This window comes from Simochromis diagramma, unplaced genomic scaffold (assembly GCF_900408965.1).
Source record: "Simochromis diagramma unplaced genomic scaffold, fSimDia1.1 OVJJ01000705.1, whole genome shotgun sequence".
NCBI lineage: Eukaryota > Metazoa > Chordata > Actinopteri > Cichliformes > Cichlidae > Simochromis > Simochromis diagramma.
This window is the reverse complement of record NW_024387448.1, coordinates 977,019-991,865: the sequence shown is the minus strand read 5'-3', so window position 1 is coordinate 991,865 and position 14,847 is coordinate 977,019. Positions and strand designations below refer to the sequence as shown.

The following is a 14,847-nucleotide window of genomic DNA, read 5'->3' as shown; positions in this document are numbered from 1 at the left end:
CAAGTTCACCACGCAGTTAAATAAATTAATAAATTAATAATAAATTAATAAATGTGCTAAATAAATTATTTACTTGCCAATGAAATCATATACTTGAAACATGAGCTACTAAAAATGTTTGAATCTTTTTGCATTGACTGTCACCTCTATTTTATTTATAGCCTACAACACATTAAAACAAGAGAAGCTGACCTAAAGTTGGTTAGAGACAGGCACATTTCAGGTCTTCAAAAAAACAAATTTTCAACATACATGCAAAACTGAAAGGTGTGAATTACTGTATTAACTAATTATTGTGGGAGGTAAAAAAAAAAAAATCTGTTTTAGTGGTCATTAGAATGTGTCTAAAATCTGCAAACTCATGACACGCTGCTCTTTCTGGCATAGCTGGTATCTATACCAATAAGAGCGTCGGTACCTTTAAAGATTAAAAGTATTGGTATCGACAATATTGGCCCTGTATTTACTTAGTGTTGGATCAATACCAGAATGTGCAGTATGACAGAGCACCACCACAAAGGCTGGTATGGAGACAGTGTGTAAATGGCTTTAGCATAACATGGGTGTAATATTACCTGGTAACATTTTACCACTACTCATTCTGCTAAGAATATTTATGGTCGAAAAAAAAAGTTCTCGTTTACACAGTGAAATCGGCTTACTACAGACCAATAACACATGCAGCCCCGTAGCTGTTGGGCAGCTTGTAGGTGTAGGACATCAAAATTTAGAATTCGGGTAGCGCTTGTTGTCATTATGACAACAGGTGCAGATTTTTCACCATAGGTTATTTCTTCCTCTTTGCCATGAGCAGAAAATTATGTCACTGTGACAAAACATTTGATATGTTTTCATCTCATTATCCTTCAGTATTGGAATGCAAGTTACAAAGGTGATCAGCATACAAGCATGGCCTCCATATCAAGCTTTACTCGAGTTTAATGATTATGCATATAAATATTAACAAGCTGATACAATTTCAAGCAAATGTAGTACAGCATGGAAAAAGCAGAACTGTAGTCCAACATGTTGCAACACTTGTACGGCATTTCTAGCGTCCTTTTCTCAGAATTTCCATCTTCCTGTTCACTTAAACACACTTGGACTCATTCAAACACATAAGACACTCATCAAGAGCACAAAATGTACAGTTCTAAGAAAGGTTTACAGCTGACCTCCTAAGTTTGAGGTATTCTCAGTGGATCTTGAGCCAGTTTCATATTCACACGCTCATGAAGCTGCTGCTTTCTTCTCTTTGTAAGTCGCCATCATTTTCTTGATCTCCGCGATGGCCTTTCCCGGGTTGAGTCCCTGTAGAGAAGTGAGTCAGACAGAGTGAGAAACTGAAAGTCTTAACTGTGAGGAAGTGTGTGTTTGGTCACATTGGAGCACCTTGGGACAAGTCTTAGTGCAGTTCATGATAGTGTGGCAGCGGTACAGCGAGAAGGGGTCCTGAAGTTTAGACAGGCGCTCCTCTGTGAATTCATCACGGGAGTCAATCATCCACCGGTACGCCTGTGGGATAAAGACACCAAATTCAGTATCAATGGCATCTCCACCAGCAGTTAAAAAAAAAAAAGAGCTATCTCCCTAACATTATAATAATAATAATATAATATATTACCTACCTGCATGAGAACAGCAGGTCCAAGATATTTGTCTCCATTCCACCAGTAGCTGGGACAGCTGGTGCTGCAGCAGGCACAGAGGATGCACTCGTACAGGCCATCCTGTTATGTTAGACAGTCAAATACCAGCTTATTCTGCCTGTTTACTCAAATTAGCAACAGCTCCTAAAACGTTGCTACCAAATTAATTATTTATTTTAATGGTTAAACCAGAGGTGTCAAGCATGACGCCTGGGGGCCAGAATGGGCCCAGTGTGAAGAAAGACAGAAATTTGGACTTTTAACTGCATTTCTCAGGTTTTACAGCTTCTCCTAATGACAAAAGGTTCCCCCATGGCATCTCACAATACAGCAAAGTAATTACATTATAGATTTCTGTAATTTTACACATTTACTTCTTACAATTTAAGCCGAAAGAGTCAGGCTGACAGATGTCTTTCAATTTACTACAGCAGCATTTCTTCATCATGTAGAAAAACCAAGGCACACTGTTGAAATGAAGCTTCTTCATCTTATAATAAGATATCCCATTGATTAAATCTGTAGTTAAACTTCTGAAGACTGACAGAAAGTGGAGTTTCACTGGTCTGGCCTACATATAAAAGTTGGCTGTATGTGGTCAGCAATGTAAAATAAGTTTGACATCTCTGGGTTACGCGATCAGTTCTCAGCGTGTTATACAGTACTGACACATGGCTTCAATGTTGCTTGTGTTAACCATGTGAATCACGTAGAGATTAAAAGAATAAGTTTTTTTCTTTTTCTACCAGCTTCTGTCTGTCCTCCACTGACTGGAAATACTGCTCCTTCCCCTCCTGAGATTCATCTTTCTTTTTCAAGTAGGGCTCGATGGATTTGTACTGCGCGTAGAAGTTGCTCATATCCTGGTGGTAATAAGGAGAGACACATGATGAATGTAAAACTGTAATATACTTTCTTCCACGTCGCTTGTTTTTAAACTTAGATGGGTTCTCTCGACTCGCAGTACTTACAGGCACCAGATCTTTGACGACATACATGTGTGGAAGTGGGTAGATTTTGGTGGGTTTGCTAGTGTTGGCGTCAATCTTGTTAAGGCACGCCAGCGTGTTTCCTCCATTTATATTCATGGCACATGAGCCGCAGATACCTGAAGATATTTGAGATATTCACAGACAGTCAAGTCTGAAACCAAGTCACTGATTTCTTTCATTCAGAAATTGTTCACATTATTATGTGCAAACAGAATCCAAATGGCCTCTCTTACCCTCACGGCAGGAACGTCTGAATGTGAGCGTGGGGTCTATTTCATTCTTGATCTTAATGAGGGCATCCAGAACCATCGGCCCACAGCTGTAATAATGAGGACACGTCAGTAGATTAGACAATGGCATAAAACGTGCAGTAAAAAGTAAACATACTGCTCAGCAGCCTTCTGTTCAATGACCAGTTCGTGACTTACGTGTTGAGATCGATTTCATACGTCTGCATTCGTGGTTTGTCTCCGGACTTGTCGGGGTCCCAGCGGTAAACCTGGAACTTTTTGATCCTGGGTTCAGGAGCCGGAGCAGCTGCAGTCTGAGCATGGCGCACCATCTGTACCACAGATAGTAAACAAACAATCCCAAATGAACTGAACTGAACATTCCCAAGGTATCTGAATAAGAACAGTACAACAGTACAGTCCGATTAAAAACATTAGATATGTACAAAGGGACGCCTCATGATGTGACATTCCTGTTGGTGGTGTCATGTAAAACTAATCTGGGAGTATCCTGGAATACAAGAGTCTAGTACGAGTGCTAATGCATTCCCTCGTATGAACAACAGCAACAAGGGCATTTAATTTACAGTTATAATGACAGACAGTACACTTAGATGCCCTCAGATCAGTCTTTGTCGCGTTGTGTATTTACACAACACAGTTACTTACTGTACGCTCCTTTTGTGTAAGATAGTATGGAGTCTCCCCCTAGTGGAGGCCTGAAAGAACTGAACTGAAAGCGTTACATCACCTTGCGGACTTTGGTTATCTAACTGACTCTTCCAGGACAATAAAAGATCAATTTAATGCATTAATAGCTGATATATTTATTAGAAGTTATGAAGTGTATAACCTATGTGCACTACCACTCAACAAAGAGGTCTTTACGAGGAGAAAAAGTTATCCGACAGTTTTCGCTTGACAGCTGACTCTGTCAAGTACTGTCAGATTTACACATAGGCATAGGATACAAAAAGGCATATGCTACACATAGGCATAAACACTTTGTGATAATATCCTGTAGCCTAGCAAAAAAGTAAACAGTGCACGAACCAACAAAAACAGCCATTAATAGTTACGTCAGTGAAGCCTTCAAATACCGAATTAGATGGTTTTTGTTGGGGTTTTTTTCTACTTACCACCATCACACTAGAATTCCTAAAAGCCAAAACATTTCTACTCAGACACGCCACCGACATGTTTCTGCCTGGATATTTCTGACAGCCACAATAGTCTTGGTCACTTTATGTGAACTGCTGCTGCTGTCTGTGCTCCTGATGTAAGCCGAGACCACGCCCTCTACGTGCTTGACGCAGGGAACGTCTTTTTTGTTGCCTTCACGTCCCCTCTTTCTTTAAAGTTGTCAAGCATATTAGTCTGCTCTGACTAAAGCTCGTGCAGAAATACGTGAAGCATGAAACGAGAACATTTTAACATTTTAACAATCATGTATGAAACTCTGCTTAATCACTTAGCTGGGCTGTAGGGGTAGGTTTAATCATTACTCATTCATAATTTTCCGACAGCACCTGAAAGTAGCATATGTATGAGACTCTTTCACAACTCTCATTGCTGGGTCAGTTACATACTTTAAAATGCAAGGTTGTTGTTTGGAGTAATTTATCTTAGGTTATGATTGTAATCAATTCTCTTTGTCCCAAAACCCTAATCATTGCTATATGAAGAAATTAATACTATTTATCTATCTATAAAGACACCATATTTTAAGATATTTTCAAAATTTAAGTTAATCCGAAATGTTTTACGTTCTTTTACATGGTTTATTTTCGTAATACAGAGCAGAGTCACCAGAACGTCACTCCAACATGCTGGTTGCAGTTTCATGAAGCATCTCAAGGAACACCCTGCCTGTCCACCAGTGTTGGTCAAGTTACTTGAAAAAAGTAATCAGTAACTAATTACCGATTACGTCCCCAAAAAATGGAAAAGTCTCTTTACAAAAAAGTCGCTTTATAAAGTCGCTTTACAAGTAACGCGTTACTGCCTATCTTTGCTGACTGACAGGGGTCAAGATGACAGCATCTTCTTTTCAAACCCCTAATTCTGAAATTGCTGGGATGCTGTGTAAAATGTAAATAAAAACAGAGTGCAATGATTCACAAATCTCATAAACTCATATTTTATTTACAGTAAATCTGAGAAAACAGAGAAGATGTACAATTTTAGCTCATCCTAAATTTGATAGCAGCAACAGATTTAAAGTTAGGACAGGAGGTCCATGTTTACCACTGTGTATTATCTCCTTTCCTTATAGTTTGGAAATGTTTAGAAATGGGGGAGACCAGTTGAACTGCTGGAATTCTAGGAGAGGAATGTTGTCTCATTCTTGTCTGATGTAGGATTTAACCAGGCCAGTTTAGCACCCAGACTCTTATACTATGAACACATGCACTGTGTGGTTTGGCTTGTTGAAATATGCAAGGCCTTCCCTGTGGATGGGAGTAAATTTTGGCCTAAAGCCTTTCAGCACTGATGGCACCTTTCCAGATGTGCCCATGAGAATAGAACAGTTTTCCACTTTACCTTAAACCATATTAAATGAGTCTTAATTCAGAGAACACAGCAGCATTTCTATATCATTTTCACATATGGCTTCTTCTTTGCATGATTGCAGCTTTAACCTGCACTTGTTGATGAAGTGAACTGTATCTATGCAGGGATTTGCATGAAATAGTCACAACTGTGCTGCCGCAGTGCTGCCTGAAGACGTTCAAAGATCACAGTCATCTAATATTGATTTTCACACTTGTCCCTTGTTCAGAGTGTCATGAATCACTGTGTGCAGGCAAGAGATTGGACCCAAAATACAAGACTCGCAACACGGGAATCAACTCAAAAGGACAGTTTATTGTAGACGCAGGAAAATGATACAACTAATGATGAACTAAACTAGACTGGGAAAATATAATCTAACGTTCCACAGAGTGGCACACAAAGGATCACATAGCATGAGGAACGACGCAACACGGAACAGAGGGGGAACGCTGACATAAATACACAGAAGGTAACGAGGGAAGTGGAAGCACACGGAGAACACAGCTGAGGACAATTACACATGACAGAGTGGGGAGGACACAAACTGAAAATGCTGATGCCAAGACGCGGACCTTAAACATAACACAGAAAGTACACAGAGATAGCCAAGAGAGGCAGAGAGAGAGAACACACAAGGTGTGGAAGCAAAGCGCAATAACTCAAATCACTATATCCACGGTCACACAGAGGGAGACACAGAGGACAACACAGGGGGGAAATCTAATAAGCAATACTGAACAGAAAACCTAGGGATCTTAAGAATACAAATGAACTTAATACAGAATGTCAAAACTCAAAACATCAGGTCAGAAGTCCTGGGACCATGACACACAGAGAGTTCTCCAGATTATAGAAGATAAGATCTTTTGATGATACCATGTACTGTAGAAGACGAGATACTCACCATTTCAGCAATTTTACATTGAGGAACATTATTCTGAAATTTTTCCACAATTTATAGACCCAGTTTTTCTGCTGACTAATGAACTTCTGCCCATCTTCAATCCTCAGAAACTCTGCAGCTCTAATATGTTCTTTACACCCAATGGTGTAACTGATCTGTTGGCAATTAACCTACTTAGTTGCAAAACTGAACTTCAGCTGTTTCTTTTTAGTGCTTCTTACTTTTCCAGCCTTTTGTTGTCCCTGTACCAATATTAAAGAGAAAATGTACTTCTGTTGCTGAGCTGAGCTGATATTTTTAACACGTCTCTGTTTAAACAGTTGATGTGTTTTCTGTGTGCTGTTTTTACCTCTGTGCTAAAACCAGATCAGTGTTTGGGTGCAACTTCAAGTGCATGAAAAATTTACGATGTTAAATTCGGGAGGAATCCATAAGTGTCTCCAGCTTGCAACAAAAGAAATTGTTCATGCTAGTACGCTAAGCATGAACTATTTATTTACAAAAAGATAAAAACTGTAAACTTAGTAAGTCAGTGGTGTGGTATGTACACTTGAATGAGCAAGCAAACTGCCTCTGGCCATCAGCCCAGAAGCCTGTCTGCCATGTGGAGGAGAGGAGGAGAGAGAGAAATGGTGGCCAGGGTAGTTCCCTGTATACTCTAGGCCACAATTAGCCCTTGATGACAGATCCAACCCTGAATCACATGACCCGAAAAACTGAGGAGGGTCATCATAGTGAACCTGTAGTGGCCAACCTCACCCTGAAAACCTATTTGTACATGCAGCTCACTGGGGCCATGAAAAAAAATCTAATAAACCCCAAGGATAACGTTGGAGACATTTACCAGTATTAAAGACTGAAATAATGCTGGTATGGATAAAGCTGAAGAACCTGACCAAGATGAAACAGATGGAGACAGAGCTAAAAGGACAGCTTGAAAAAACAAACAATGACTCACAGAGATAGCTCAATGAAAAAGTAAAATGTCGCACTCAAAGTGACAAAAAGAGTGCCAAGACGAGAAGAATAAAAAAGGAAGCAAAGGAAATCTAAATCAGGTTGATGAAGGACAGCAGAGGAAGAGAAAATAAGGAGAAAATGGAAAGTGGAGGAAGAAAGAAGAAGAAAGGACGTGAGCAAGCAAGAATTTGACCTCCTTTCCATCCATCGCTTTGGCCTTTTATACCAGGTTCAGCCAAAAGTAATGCATGTGACTGTAAATGGTTACATTATGTTCCACCTCTAGAGGGCACAACTTGGTAGTCTGTGTGGCTGAGCTCAGGCAACAGTTTTCCCTTTAAATGGACACCAGTAATAAATATCAGCTAAATGGGGCAGTCCTCATTAGTTATAACACTGCAGTGAAGTCTATGATAAAAGAAAAACAATGCTGATGTTTTAGCTAACTTGCTGCTGGGATCACCAAACCTCAATTGTGTTGCTTTTGGCAGCAGGAGGTGTTTTTTAGGAGAGACCTGACACCATTTCCAACACCACGACCACATTGTCTAACTAGCTGGTGAAACATGGTAGAGCACTGAGCAGTGCCATGTGTTTTCTTTAAGTTGTTACTGTACACTGCGTCAGAGGTTACATACAGCAGGTGGGCTCCCATTAAATATCACACAAACAGGGAACTGTTTGCTCTCCTTTGCACCATCATTATTTAATAAGAAAATAATATGTTGTGTTTACAGGTTATTCAACTGCCCCCAAGTGGCAAAACAACAAAACCAATTATTTATTTATTCGGAGAGAGACTGGCTATACGCACTTGTTTACAGCGACCACAACAAGATATTCATGGAAGACAACAAGAGATGCTCGATGAGGAACAGCCTTAATAAAAGCAGCCACAAAAATTACCCCCAAACCAGAGCAACTGTTTCCACTGAAATACTTTCCATGCTAAATTATACTAAAATTATATAAAAACGCCTTTTACCAAGCACTTGGTGACAATGGGAAGGAAAAAACTTCCTTTTAATACAAAGAAACCTGTGGCAGAACCAGGTTCAGGGAGTATCAGCCATCTGCCACAACTGGTTTGGGGGTGAGGGGAGGAGGACAGGACAAAAGACACAAATCCACCCTAATTAAAAGTAGGTCAATCCCAGGAGTGGTCAAAACATTTACATTTAAATAATATCTGTTTCTTTTTTTCTTTCCAGCTAACGTTTAACATAAAATGCAGCTGTAAGAAAAAGGTGGCAGCAGAGGCCAAAACCTGTGCTCTACAGGAACCAGAAATCTGATCACAGAACAGATGAACCTGAAAGCTGCTGAACACAGACAGACTGTCCTTGAGTCTATGAGGTGAGAGAGGAAATGACTTTGTTCTTTCCTTAATCCTCAGAATGACTGCTATGTTATCTTCTAGTATCTCACTCAGCAGCGCTTTAAGCAGGAATCTCACAGGGCAGCAGTGACTGGAGCTGCCATCGAGGCAGCAGTCAGTGTGATAATTGTGCTGCGTTGCTGGCAGGACTGCAGGAGCAGTGTTTGGGCAGCGATTCAGGGCCTTCATCTCAGTCTGGGACAAACTCACAGCCATGCTTAATCTCTGTCTGACCTGTCAGGCTCTGTCACTCTTTCACCACAGGAGTACTGTAGGAGTTTGTGGGAGGCAGTGGTCCTCATTCGTTCAAAAATGTCTTTTTTTCTAGCATAGGTTGCTTGATTGACCCTGATGGCAGCAACAATTTGTGCAGCACAAATTTGTGGCTGGGTGATGAATGCATCGTCTTGGACTGAAAGACCTCCAGGTTAACTGTTTGCCATCAAAGACAGAATTAAGATCAAATTACGTTCACATTTCCATAATTTAAAAAGCGAAAATAATTTGCTCTCTAGTTTGTACTGCTAATAAAATCCAACTGTCGCTGATCATTATCATCACAAGGAGGAATTACATGCAGGATGTGTGGCCAAATAGGATATTTTAGTGAGTTAGGGCTCCATAAATTAGCTTACACTAGTAAAGTACTGAGTACTAATATGAGTTTTTTGTGCCACTTCTTGATTTACTGAAACAACATTTCTTTATGATGTAGAAAAACTGAGATGTTCATTTGAAATTGTGCTTCTTTTGCTTATATTAAAATATCTAATTTAAGAAATCTATAGCCTTTCCGTAGGTTTTCCAACATCAACTTGGAAGTGCATAAAATTTCAAAATAAAATAAATGCTTTCAGTTGTCTATTCATGTGCCATGTGTAGTGCATCCTGTTGATTTTGCCAAACAGGCTGACTCTGAGAGGATTTCTTGAATGTAACATAAAAAAAAAAGAAGCAAACGCTTTCAGAGATGCTTTGAAATACCAATGTGTTGTTAAGAATGAATGACTACATTAATTTTAGTATATCTAAAAGCAAAGCTATGGTTATTTTCAGGCTTGGTTTGACTATTTTTCACTTCTGCAAGTTATATTTATGCTGCAAGTTCAAACATAAAAGCCTGAGTGGACATGGTTTATCATTCTGATGTACTTTTCAACCCATATTCACATGCACATGAAATGGCTGTTACAAAAAATACCAAATGCTGCACTCGAGTCTATATATAGATGTTCCAGCCTTCTCACTATAGCTAAAATCAGATTACCCAGCTCATTACGCAGCTCCTGAATGTACAGAGAATTAAAACTAACTGAAGTGACGATACATACGCCACCGAGGTACTCCATAGTCTTCTCTCTCTCTCTCTCCTCTCGTGTGTTATAAGAGGCTGAAATCTTTTATCTTTATGCATTTACTGTAAAACACACCAAGTTCCCCAGTGTATGAAATGTACCACACAAATAAAGCTAACTTGACTCCACTTTTATCTAGTTCACACAAGCAACTTTGAAAGAAACGAGAGGAATTACCTGTGACGACTTGAATCCCTGAGCAGAACAAAGTCCTGTAAGAATACATCCTAGTACATCTGGACAGGAAGCAACTCTCCTCACAAAGGTATGGCTCTGTCTGTCTTTTGAATAATTAAAAGTTTTTTTTGTTGCTGTCAATTTATGTAGTGTTGATTAACACTGCGTTTGGTTTTGTCAGGGATAAATCTATGTAATGCTATGCATTTTATTTCTAGTTCAAACTGACTCCATGAAGAAACTAAAAAAGGTTACCATGATGAGTGATGGTATCACAACACTGTAAAGCACAGGTTATGAATAAATATTTCCTACATACATCTTTGGCATATACAAATTATATAAAAAACAATGTAATCGGTCATTTATAATGCTAATAACAATAAATAAATATTTACTTTATATCTTTAAGATGGCAGTGAAATTCTGTTCTATTTTTTCCCTCTTTTTCCATTTCCTCTCAGAAACTGGCTCTCCATTCAAGCATGGACTGTGCCACTGTGACAGGTGGGGACGTGGCACCCATGGGGAGCAATGGAGTCACTGCCACAAGGTGTTTGAGCGAGCCAACACCAGCAGGAGAGGGGGAAGCACTTTATTGTGCTCCATTAACAATCAATGAATTAGATCATGCGAATCAGCTGTTAAATACTGACTCTTGAATAGGGTTGAATACAGTAGACTGTTGTAGTGGTATATGTGGAAATGGTATGGGGTTTATTTATTTATTTATTTTTTACTGGCTAATTAAGTAAATGTTGTTTTTAATCTTCATTCTCTTTGATGTTCTCTTCTGCAGCGTCTTGCTGTTCGCAGATGAAGCTGACGCGTTCTTGAGTAAGCGAGCCACAGTGAGTTCAGCTGCAGTGCCATATGCATGGTGATGATGCCCTGTTTTTTTGATCATATATTTATGAGTCATGATTTTTGCATTGCGGGAGTGAAGTAGTGAGGACTTCGATGGCACCCTCAGTGCATTCCTGTACTGCACCGGGAGCAAAGCGACACATTGGCGTTTTATTGGTGCTTTATTTACCGTTTACACTGTTGGCCATGAAAAGGTCACCGCTGTGACTAAAAAGGTCACGAAGTGGGTGTAGTAATGACTGGGCCTTTAATGGCAACGTGGATGGGATTTCAAACTTTTTTAAAAAATGGTTTAGCTGTACTTGACAAATTTGCATTGGCCCCCTAACTGCAGAGAGACAGTTAGTGCTTGTCTTGGTTCTGGATGGCTGAGGTGATTTACCACCGCAAAGGAAAGTAATAGTCCCCAGACACTTCTTTGCTAGCTCGAGTTGCATTGTAGTGTGTATAATGCTTTCAATTGTGAAACCACAGTGGTGCAGTATCACGTTTACAGCCTTTATGAAATGATGTTTAAGTCCCCAGCAACACAAGCAGACTACTTTGCTCTGTGAAAATACCAAGTTTTAGGTATGGTTAGATGGAGTTAAAGGTCAGATAGGGTTAAAGCTCAAAAGTGACTATTGTGCAGACTGTTTTTGCTTAACTTAAGCAAGAATTTAAAGCTGATCTAGATGAACAAAGGGCAGAAGGGTTCAGACATTTCAAAGCACAGAGGCAGCACATCTGATTGTAAAAACTTAGCCTCACTAATTCAAAACCAGCCAGGCAACAAATGTGTTTCCTGCAAGGATGGAGTTTTGACTGCTTCATTCTTTTCATTCATTTTCAACTGTGTCTCGTTGCTACATCACTGCAGTTTATTTATGCACCTACACACTGCAAGGCAATGGCTAAGGAGCAAGTACAAGCTGCTTTACTTGCACAAAATTAAGACAGAACCCCAACTATACAACAAGTAGTTTTCAGGTGGAAGCAGCCACTCCATCTTTAAAGAGAGTGAAGATGTTGCTGCATTAACTGCTAGAACAACAAGCGTACATGAAACAGAACCAGCTGAATCAAATGTTGACAGGACAAAATGCTGAGAGCGGCTGAGCCTGTGAAGGATCTGACTGAGTTGGCCAAGTTGGTCTGTTGGTCCAGATATTGTTGCACTTAAGCTGAAGGACATAATGCATGCACTGAGGCTCTTATAGACGCTGAAGGTTATCCCAGGTTCCAGCATACAAGAATCTGTTGTGAGTAGAGGGAGACAGCTGCTAATGTAATGCAAGAAACCGAGTCCAGAGACATTGTCAGTGAGGAGGGCTTAGATGTTGTCCTCTCTAGAGATGATGTAGGGACGACACCAACATGGAGATTTTGTTTGGGGTGAGTCAGTAGCCACTGCTACTCACAGAGAAGCAATTAAAGCGGGACTACAGTATATAGCAGTTGGCAGTACAGCAGATTATATTATACCAGCTTGAATGAGTAGACATTGGCAAATTTAAACAAGCCTGAATGTATAATAAGTATAGGGTGGTGATGGTGTAGCAGCTCTCACTGAGGAGATGTGGGGAGAAGAAGAAGGAGATTAAGAATTCAGCAGTTGTTCCAGAACCGAGGTTGATATAAATAGATTATGATGTCAGAATTTTAACCTGTTCACAAAAAAAGGATTTCAAAGCAGACAGAGTCTAAAAAAAAAAAAGGTCAGTGTGGAAGTGCCTTAAGCCTGGAGTCTAATGGCCATGAGGGGACGACCCCTCTGCTGGCAAAAAGGTTTTTATTGGACAAGGTGTCTCTGGTGTCCCCCTGGTGCTATTGTTCCTGCATCGTCATAATAATGTTGGTCCAGGATGAGCATTGCTACTGACCAGTCACACTGTTGTGATGTCATAGGAAGAAAAAGAAAAAAATACCCTTGTTTATTTAAAACTCTCTTCTGGAGCAAATATTAAGGATTTCAAATGTTTATTTATTAATTTATTCAATATAACAAATATTTTATCAAGTTAGGTTTGCTGTCAGCCAAATTTAAGTTACTCATGCTGGTTTGTTTGTGATCATTTGTAAGATAGCATTAGCTAATTCTTGGCTAATGCTAACTGATTGGTCAGACACGATGCTGGACAACACCAGCATGGGGATATCGGCCAACTCCCTTGTCTCGCTCTCCACTCTTTGATGAAATTTCCTGTTGAGTTTACAGATACAGTTTCAAGTCTTATTCAGTACAACATTATCATTTTGTAAATGTTTTAGCACATGGCTACCTTGCATTGGCAATTTGCTTCCATTTGAGCAAAAGCAGCTGGAAAACACGCTTGTCTGAGGGCTATACTGGACTTTCTAAACCAATGGGTGACGTCAAGGTGGGGGCGTAACCATCTTTTATATACAGTCTGTCAGTCTGCCCTTCAGACTCTCAGCAATGAAGATGGGAAGTTTCTTTCAGCACATCAGAGTTCATAAGCTAAAGCCAACAAAATGACCACTGAGGAACTTTGATCACATGCTGTAAGTATAGCGATACTATATTCTTTTACCAACATGGTATATTTCATGTGCTGTAAACAACAAGATAAAAATAATCTTTAGATTCTGGGCTATAGTATGTTCGAACAACTGGCACAGGCCAACTTTTGCATTCCTTATTCCTGTATTTCCTTATACTCGTGTGCTGTTTCCAAAGTCTGACTGTGTGTACACTTTAAAACAGCGTTTAACCTAATAATAACTGGAACAAAATGAATCAATAATTTGTCACAAAAGTGGAGATTTTCCGTCTTCTCATAAAACATATTTTTGGCTTCCAGACTGAAATGAAACATTCGTTTAAAATATGTCAACTTATGCACAATTAGACACTGTGAGTGCACGTGGAGCCAGCATCTGTCGATGACGACCGAAGGACATGTATCTGGTAACATATACATTAGGGCCAAAGTATTCTTCTAAATGTCCTCGCTGCCTCCAGAAGCTGTCATTATGCTCCACTGGATAATGATGGAGGGCTTTTCTCAGTTGCATCCAGGTGTCACTGGCATTGTTAGTCACAGCAGAAGTGATGTTAGTCAGTGCTTTAGAAATTTCTATTTGAATAATATTAAACCAAACTGAAGTTGTCAGCAGGACCTCTCTGTATAATCAGTCTGTTGGTGGTGCTCCGAAATCACCCCTCGCTATGAGAACGCGTCCTCATCTGCGCTCATATGATTGGAATGACACAATCAAACATCAGAGGTCACTGTTGTGCTTCAATGGCACTTTTAATAAAACAGACATTTCATCCTCACAACAGCAATGTCTGGACAGAGAGGGTGAGGGGAGGGGGGGCTGGGTGAGGGTTCCCTCTGCTGATAGGCTGGTTGCTCCTGATAAGTGAGAGGGAATTGGATAAAGAAAATTGAACTGTGCTCCCCACAGTGAGGGGAACATGAGCAGGCGTGTGTGCATGTTTGTGTGTGTGTGTGTGTGTGTGTGTGTATAAATGTGTGCGTAAATGTGTTGAACTGACTCATCTTGGCTGGCATTTATTTCTCCTCCAGTGTCTACTAAACAACAATAATGTAGCAAAGAGAACCCGGATCACAACCATGCTCGCTCCCCTCTCCCTCACATATTTACAGGAAAAATTAATACATTCAGTTAATTCACTAAGTAACAAAGCTAATTAATGTGTGTGTGTGAGTGTGTGTGTGTGTGGGTGTGTGTGTGTGTGTTTTTAGCAGAAATCACATGGTTTCACATCCAGTTTTCCAAACAGACTCGTGTTGCTTTTCCCATTCCTA

At 40.0% G+C, this 14,847-nt stretch overlaps 1 protein-coding gene and 1 long non-coding RNA gene across 3 annotated transcripts; one reads left to right on the top strand and one right to left on the bottom strand.

The window, feature by feature from the left end:
- Window positions 1-914: 914 nt before the first annotated feature.
- On the bottom strand, window positions 915-4,163 carry LOC120722777 (succinate dehydrogenase [ubiquinone] iron-sulfur subunit, mitochondrial-like). Its single transcript, XM_040013922.1, has 8 exons — window positions 4,011-4,163; window positions 3,070-3,203; window positions 2,875-2,960; window positions 2,621-2,757; window positions 2,396-2,512; window positions 1,629-1,730; window positions 1,393-1,515; window positions 915-1,311 (listed from the first exon to the last, which is right to left on the bottom strand). Exons 1-8 carry the CDS (start codon window positions 4,068-4,070, stop codon window positions 1,231-1,233), a joined length of 840 nt encoding a protein of 279 aa, XP_039869856.1. The 5' UTR covers window positions 4,071-4,163; the 3' UTR covers window positions 915-1,230.
- Window positions 4,164-8,390: 4,227 nt separating this feature from the next.
- Window positions 8,391-14,613, top strand: LOC120722773. Of its 2 annotated transcripts, XR_005693587.1 has the most exons (4): window positions 8,391-8,647; window positions 10,164-10,289; window positions 10,420-10,754; window positions 11,001-14,613. It is a non-coding gene; the product is annotated as an uncharacterized LOC120722773 (long non-coding RNA). The 2 variants fall into 2 exon arrangements; XR_005693586.1 differs by having other exon boundaries at window positions 10,420-14,613.
- Window positions 14,614-14,847: the final 234 nt, after the last annotated feature.